Genomic DNA, 7,954 nt, shown 5'->3' with positions numbered 1-7,954 from the left:
CGCGGGCCGGAAGAGGCGGGGCCCACGGGAGCCCAAGGCCCAGTCCCGGGGAGTTGGGGCGGGGCCGGGAGAGGACTGGGCGGGGCTATAATGGGGCGGGGCGAGATAGGCTCCAACTTCTAAGGGACACTAGGCGCGCATAGGGATGCTCAGGATCAGAGGTGGCTGGGTGCTCCCTTGAAATGCTGGCTGAAGACTTAAGGCCTTGCCTCTTGTTTTTTTTTATAGATATTTTTATTTATTCTTTGACAATTTAATACATGTAGACAATGTACATTGATCACATCCACTTAAATCCCCCTTCTTGCTCCCCAAATCACCCAAAACCCACTTATCTTCCTGTCCAATTTTTTTTTTTTTGTAGTATCTTGCTTCTGCTAACTGCAGCGTGTATATCTCATAGGGGTATGAAAATTTTTCCGGAAGACATCAACCTGTTAAATTTTCACATAATCAACTTTCTTATGGTCTCTTTGTTTTATTATACTCACTTATTCGTGTGTGTGTGTGTGTGTGTGTGTGTGTGTGTGTGTGTGTGTGCACGTATCACTTCACACATGTGGAGGTTAGAGGACAACTTTCAAGAGTTGGTTCCCTCCTTCCACCATGTAGGTCCAAGTAATCAGCTCAGGTGGTCAGCTCCGCAGCAATATCCATCACCCACCGAACCATTCTTCGGACCTCTTTTTCTCCCTTCTGGTTCATAGGAACCCAAACCCTCACTGGCCTTGACCCTTCTAAGCAAGAACTCTACCCTTGAGCTACTTTTCCCCATCCCATCCATTTTCTGTTTCTTACTAAAATCTGTTGCTATGAGTTATAAACCTCAGGAGCTAAATTAACTCTCCATCAAAATGCTAGCATCAAAATGCTCAGCAGGTAAAGGTGCCACCAGTCCTGACTACCTGAATTCAATCCCCAGAACTTCTGACTTCCTCATTCACCCCTCCCAAAAAAATAAATAATTTTTTTTAAGAAAAAGAAAAGGGAGGCCGAGGCAGGCAGATTTCTGAGTTCGAGTCCGGCCTGGTCTACAGAGCTCCAGGACAGGCAGAAATACACAGAGAAACCCTGTCTCGAAAAACCAAAAAAGAAAAAGAAAAATTCAATGTACCATAAACATCCAGTATCCCAATAAAATTATTTCTCATTGTAGCACCCCATTATACCCAGTCATGTGCTCAGAAGTTTTCTCATATATTTACTGTTTGCTCATTATAAAGCTTTGATAGGTAGTATAAAAAAATTATAGCAACAGCCCAAACCAGAAAAATATTAAGAATTACAGCCATAGGAAAAAAAAATAAAGTATATGTATTTGCAGTTTTATAATTATTTGATAATCAGCAGTTAATTCACATCTTCATGGATTGTCTGGTTTTGAAGGTGGCTCCCAGAGGGACAGAGGCTACCAAATTACAGAGCTTTTTGGTGAGTCCGTCTCATGGATAGCCACACAGAGGAATACGAGACAGGCATTCCCAAGTGCAAGTTTGCTGATTCTAGTATCAGTGTCCACATTTGGAGTCCCCATCTCTTTCATGACGCATTTTCCGGTCTCAGAGCATCCACGGGCTCACTCCTGGAAGCCGACTTAGCTGTACTTGTGGTTGTCGATGGAGTATGCTTCAGCCACCACTAACTGATGGCAGGCTGGCTGGCCCTTCTCGTCACACTTCCATTCAGGAGCCATCCCACTAGGTCCCTGTTTTGGTTAGTTTTTTTGGTTTTTGTTTGCTTGTTTGTTTGTTTGTCTGTTTTGTTTTGTTTTTTGTCAACTTGACACAAACTAGAGGTATCCAAGAAGAGGGCACTTTAATTAAGAAAATGCCTCCACTGGGTGGTGGTGGTGCACACCTTTAATCCCAGCACTTGGGAGGCACAGACAAGTTGATCTCTGTGAGTTCGAGGCCAGCCTGGTACAGAGTGAGATCCAGGACAGGCACCAAAACTACACAGAGAAAGCCTGTCTTGAAAAAACCAAAAAGAAAAAAAAAAGAAAGAAAGAAAGAAAGAAAAAAGAAAGGAAGGAAGGGAGGGAGGAGGGAGGGAGGAGGGAGGGAGGGAGGAGAGAGAGAGAGAGAAGAGAAAAGAGAGAGAGAGAGAAAAAAAAAAGAAAGAAAGAAAGAAAGAAAGAAAGAAAGAAAGAAAGAAAGAAAGAAAGAAAGAAAGAAAGAAAGAAAATGCCTCCATTGGATTGGCCTGTAGACAAGGAACTAGGGCATTTTCTTTTTTCTTTCTTTTATTTATTCATTTATTTTTGTTTTATGTGCAGGTGTTTTGCCTGTGTTATGTCTATGCACCACATGTGTGCAGTGCCTGCAGAGGCCAGAAGAGGGAGCATCAGATTCCCTGGAACTGGTCTGGGTACCATATGGATGCTGGGAATTGAACCCCTGTCCTCTGGAAGAGCAATCAGTGCTCTTCAGCACTGAACCATATCTTAAGTCCCTGTGTAGGGCACTTTCTTGACTGATGATTGATGTGAAAGGTTCAAGCTATTGTGGGTGGTATGCTGTGGGATGTCCTTTCTGTACGCTTTGAATATGGATTGCTCTGATTGGTTGATAAAGCTGTTTGGCCAATGGTGATGCAGAATAAGGTTAGGTGAGGCGGTGCATTCCAACGGGAGAGAGGAAAAGGAAGGAGAGTGGGGCAGGTGCTGCTAGCTGCCACCAGGAGAAGCAAGATGTGAGAGTACCCGGTGAGCCACACAGCCACATGGCAATGCACAGGTTAATAGAGATGGGCTGAGCTATGTTGTAAGAGCTAGCTAACAAGAAGCCTAAGCCAATAGGCCATAGAATTTGCAACTAATATTAAGCCTCTGAGTGATTATTTTATAAGCAGCTGCAGGACCTCAGGGCCAGGCGGGACCAGAGAAACATGAGACTTCGGGGCCGGGTGGGACTGAAGAAACTTACGGCTCCAGTGGCGCCACCACTGGGCAGGTGGTCCCAGAGTGTGTAAGAAAGCAGGCTAAGCAAGCTATGCGGAGCAAGCCGGGAAGCAGCATTCTTCCGTGGTATCTGCTTTAATTCCTGCTTCCTCGTTCCTGTCTTGAGTTCCTTCCTTGGCTTTCCTGGTGTACTGTCACCTGTGAGCCAAATCAACCCTCTCCTCCCCAGGTTGCTTTTGACCATGGTGTTTTATCATAGCAATAAAGAGCAAACTGGATCCACCTCGATACATTTTGTTTATTACAGTGAAGTATTTTAAGGTGTTGGATAGAAGATTTTCAAGCAAAGGAAAAAAAAATAAGGTAATGTGAAAAATGGAAATATGAAGAGTGGGGGGAAGAGAAAGGAAATAAGTGAATGATAAAGAGGTGACTTGCTGGCTGGCTGGGGACATAGCTCAGCAGCAGAGGCCTGTGGGTTTCCCCAGAGTCCATTACAGGAGTGCAAAAAAAAATAATAATAACAATGGAAGGAAGTGGTGTAATTTTTGTCTATGTGTTTTTAAGAGTTGATGTGTTAAATCACCCAGATCTTTCCAGTCCATTAAATACAAAATGAACTGGTTAGTTTTTTTTTGTCAACTTGACACAAACCAGGGTCATCTGGGAAGAGGAAACTCCAGTGGAGAAAAGGCTTCCATCAGATTGGCCTGTGGGCAAGTCTGTGGTGTGTTTTCTTGACTACTGATAGATGTGGGAGCGTCGAGCCCACTGTGGGTAGTGCTACCCCTGGACAGGAGTGCCGGGTTGTATAAAAAAGCAAGAGGAGCAATCCAGTTAGCAGGACTCCTCCATGGCCTCTGCATCAGCTTCTACCTCCAGGTTCAGCATCAAATCCCTGCTCTGAATTCCCTTCATGCTGGGCTACAAGATATAAACTGAAATAAGCCATTTCTCTGTTGGTGGTATTTTACTCTTTTGTGGGGCCTACCACCCAGCTCCGAAATAAATCACACACAGAGGCTTATTCTTACTTATAAATGCCCAGCCTTAGCTTGGCTTAGTTTCTAACCGGCTTTCCTTATCTTAAATTATTCTGTCTACCTTTTACCTCTGGGCTTTTCCCATTCTCTTACTTCTGTAAATCTTACTCTTACTCCATGGCTTACTGGTTGTCAGCTGGGTGGCTGGTCCCTGATGACCTCCCCTTCTCTGGCTTCTTCTCCATCTCCCTTTCCAGATTTCCCCTTCTATATATTCTCTTTGCCTGCCAGCCCTGCCCATCCTTTCTCCTGCCTTGCTATTGGTCAGTTCTTCATTAGACACTAGGTGTTTTACACAGGCACAGTAACACAGCTTCACAGAGTTAAACAAATGCAACATAAACAAAAGTAACACATGTTAAAAATAATATTCTAGCTGGAGAGATGGCTCAGAGGTTAAGAGCACCAACTGCTCTTCCAGAGGTCCTGGGTTCAATTCCAGCAACCACATGGTGGCTCACAACCATTTGTAACGAGATCTGGTGCCCTCTTCTGTATACATAATAAATAAATAAATAAATAAATAAATAAATAAATAAATAAATAAATAAATAAATCTTTTAAAAAAAATAATAATATTCTACTACATTTCCCCACAAGTTGCTTTGGGCCATGGTGTTTTTCACAGCAATAGAAACCAAAACCTAACTAGTACACCTTTGAACAAGCTACAACTTGATTTTAAAATGTTTACAATTATCCTATTTGTTCATATTAGTTTGCATGGAGGATCACATGATTACCTGCTGGCTGCCAGTAATAAATCTTTCTCCACTCCAGCTTGAGAGATGGCTCAGGAGGTAAAGGCACTTGTCGCAAAGACTGATGACCTGAGATCCCTGGAACCCACATGGCAGAAGGAGAGAATGAACTCCCGCAAACTGACCTCTGACCTCTACATGTATGCTGTGGGGCACGCTCCCCACCTCTCAAAAAAAAAAAAAAATAACAAAAACTAATAAATCTTTCTCTACTCTTAAAAAAAAATGTGCTGATGGCGGGGGAGGCATAGGCATGCCTGTGATCCCAATACCTAGGAGATGGAGGCAAGAAGATCAGGAGTTCAAGGCTAGCCTCAACAACATAGAAAGTTTGAGGCCAGCCTGGGCTACATGAAACCCTGCCATTAAAAAGAACAACCAGGCTGAGTCTGTTCATCGAAATTGCCACCACCTCCGCCCTGCCCCCTGTTGTCATCCCCCCCCCCACAGGTTTCCTCAGCCCAGCTCAGTCCAGCCTGGTTCTCTGGGAGAATGAAGTTCGTGTACAGAGAAGCGCCGCTCTGAGGGCGAGAAAATCCGAAAGAAATACCCAGACTGGGTTCCGGTGATAGTGGAAAAAGCCCCCAAAACTCGGATAGGAGATTTGGACAAAAAGAAATACCTGTTGCCTTCTGATCTTACAGTTGGTCAATTCTACTTCTTGATCCGGAAGCGAATTCATCTCCGTGCTGAGGATGCCTTGTTTTTCTTTGTCAACAATGTCATCCCACCCACCAGTGCCACGATGGGTCAGCTGTACCAGGAACACCACGAAGAAGACTTCTTTCTATACATTTCCTACAGTGATGAAAGTGTCTACGGTCTGTGAAGCTGCTGTCCCTGAGGTGGGGGGTTCCATTCTGCAGAGAAGTGGCGCTCCTTCCTTGACATCCACTTCCTCCTTCAGCCGAAAACACCATTTCCCTTCTTCAGGACCTGCACTTACATGTTTGAGACTGTTTCTCCAGTCCCTCTCAGCAAGAGGGGGAATGGTGGACACAGTCTCTGTACACCTTCTTTCTCCCCCCTTGTCTGCCCTCCATGCCCACTCTGCTTTAGACTTTGATTGTCAATCTCTGTCACATCCGTTGATTGTTTTGGTTTCGATTCTCTTTCTAACTGCCCAGCAGGCTCAGAACCCCAACAATCCCTTCCTTTCACTACCTTCTTTTTGGGGGGTAGATGGAAGGGATTGACATTGTCGGGGGGAGGTAGGAGGCACATCAATAAAGAAGAAACCGGCCGGGCGTTGGTGGCCCACGCCTTTAATCCCAGCACTCGGGAGGCAGAGGCAGGCGGATCTCTGTGAGTTCGAGGCCAGCCTGGGCTACCAAGTGAGTTACAGGAAAAGCGCAAAGCTACACGAGAGAAATCCTGTCTCAAAAAAAAAAAAAAAAAAAAAAAAAAAGAAGAAGAAGAAGAAGAAGAAACCACCGAGCTGAAAAAAAAAAGAACAACCAAAAATGGTTACCATATATAAAGTGCATCCTTTGTAACTATTCAAGATTATAATGAAAAATTCAATGTCTACTTAAAATTTCCAAGATTTTGAGTGAATATATTCAAAGTAGTTTGAATATAACTGCATTAGAAACAATAATTAGCCAAATGGTGGTGGCCCAAGCCTAAAATCCCAGCTCTCAGGAGACTGAGGCAGGTGGATTTCTCTGAGTTCCAGGCCAGCCTGTTCTACAGGGCTAGTTCCAGCACAGCCAAGGTTATGCAAAGAAACCCTATTTCAAAAAGAAGAAAAGAAATAATAATTATACAGCAGAGAAAAACATCCCAATCCAAAAAGGTAGGAGATATGAACCTCTGTGCCAGAAAATCAAAGCCTGACCCTTTGTGGGCCTATTTCCTTGTTGGGGCAATAAGGAGGCTGGATTCCTATTCTGCTGCTCCCTGCTTCAAGAGTGTCTAACTGAGTGGGTCAGGCCGTTTGGAATGGAACATCTCTACCAATAACACTCCCATTAATGGCAGTACCAAAACGCACTACAGTTTTCCAAACAACTAATGTACACGTACATGCATCATCCCTATACAAAGGCCTGCCCCTGTCACACAGGATATTTTGTGCTCTTCATTCTCTCATCAGTCACCAGCATCTACCTTTTGCCCTTTCCAAGGCATGGCCAGAGAAAAGAAGACAAGGAGTGTGGCTTCTGCCCAAGGGAGCTCAAAGACAGAAGTGCGAAACTCAGAAACAAGCAATTCTAATAGAGAGCCAAACGGAAGTAGTTAGGAGTGCATGCAAACGGAAGTACTGTTAGGGGTGCCTGCAGCCAGCCATGCAGGGTATAGCTCCAACAGGAGCCATTAATTCTGACCGGAATTGAAACATTGTAGTACTAGATCTTGAAAATAAAATGAGAGAGAATATCCTGGGGGGAGGGGAGTTGGGGGGGGGTGGGATGGAGGGGTGTTAGAGCGTGCAGAAGCACAAAGGCAAGAAAGCACGAGGCTGGTGGGGGAAAGCAGTTGGGCGGAGCCCAGGACACGGGGAGGGGTTGGTGAGAAAGGGGAATCTGTTCCGCAGAAGATGCAGAGGATGTATAAGACAGAAAAGCTGACACACAGCGGACCCAGTCTGAAGAATTTTGATGTTAGCCTATGCTCTGGGGGATGCTGGCCTGGAAACAGAGATGAGTGGACACGCATTTCAGAGAAAGCCAGAGCAGCTACTCAGTCAACAGAGGAGTGTGCCTGGCCTACTAAGGCAAGAGGCGTGGGGGTGTCTCATGATAGAATGGCTGCCATGGATCCTTGTGCCCAAGTGTGGCTGAGTCATCAGTGGAACAGGAAAGAACTGCAGTCCACACTCTGAAGGTGCTGTTTATGGCAAGACTCTCTGCCTTCTGAGGTCACCCAGATTGGCCACAGGCTACAAACCACACCCTGAACTTTATATCCAATGCAATTACAAGTGGAAAACCACACAAAATTAAGATTTGGGTCATAGTTCTGCTGAGGGAAAAAATGGGGTGTATGCATGTATGTACAAGTGTTTTTGTGGGTGTAGCTATGGATGCCGATGTGTGTGCAGGCACTGGGTGTCTTCCACAACTGCTCTCAACCTTAATGAGATGGATTTTTTTAAGCTGCTTTACAAAAAAAAGAAAAAGAAAGAAATCATTCCCATAAATTGCCACACACACACATCCCTAGTTATTGATAAGCAAATTAGAAATATTTGCAAGCTGGCAGTGGTGGTGCATGTTTGTTTGTTTGTTTGTTTTTAATCCCAGCAC

At 44.7% G+C, this 7,954-nt stretch overlaps 1 protein-coding gene across 1 annotated transcript; it reads left to right on the top strand.

The window, feature by feature from the left end:
- Window positions 1-2,886: 2,886 nt before the first annotated feature.
- LOC114710581 (gamma-aminobutyric acid receptor-associated protein-like) lies at window positions 2,887-5,532 on the top strand. Its single transcript, XM_037203324.1, has 2 exons — window positions 2,887-2,962; window positions 5,213-5,532. The coding sequence occupies exons 1-2, from the start codon at window positions 2,887-2,889 to the stop codon at window positions 5,530-5,532; spliced, it is 396 nt and encodes a 131-aa protein (XP_037059219.1).
- The last annotated feature ends 2,422 nt before the right edge of the window (window positions 5,533-7,954 follow it).

The sequence above is a fragment of the Peromyscus leucopus genome, chromosome 2 (genome assembly GCF_004664715.2).
Source record: "Peromyscus leucopus breed LL Stock chromosome 2, UCI_PerLeu_2.1, whole genome shotgun sequence".
Classification (NCBI taxonomy): Eukaryota; Metazoa; Chordata; class Mammalia; order Rodentia; family Cricetidae; genus Peromyscus; species Peromyscus leucopus.
This window is presented reverse-complemented; position numbering and strand designations above follow the sequence as displayed.

Coding starts and splice junctions, on each gene's coding strand:
- LOC114710581 (XM_037203324.1), top strand. CDS start 2,887: ATGAGACTTCGGGGCCGGGTGGGACTGAAGAAACTTACGGCTCCAGTG. Junction 2,963..5,212: donor ACTGGGCAGGTGGTCCCAGA/GTGTGTAAGAAA, acceptor GTTCGTGTACAG/AGAAGCGCCGCTCTGAGGGC.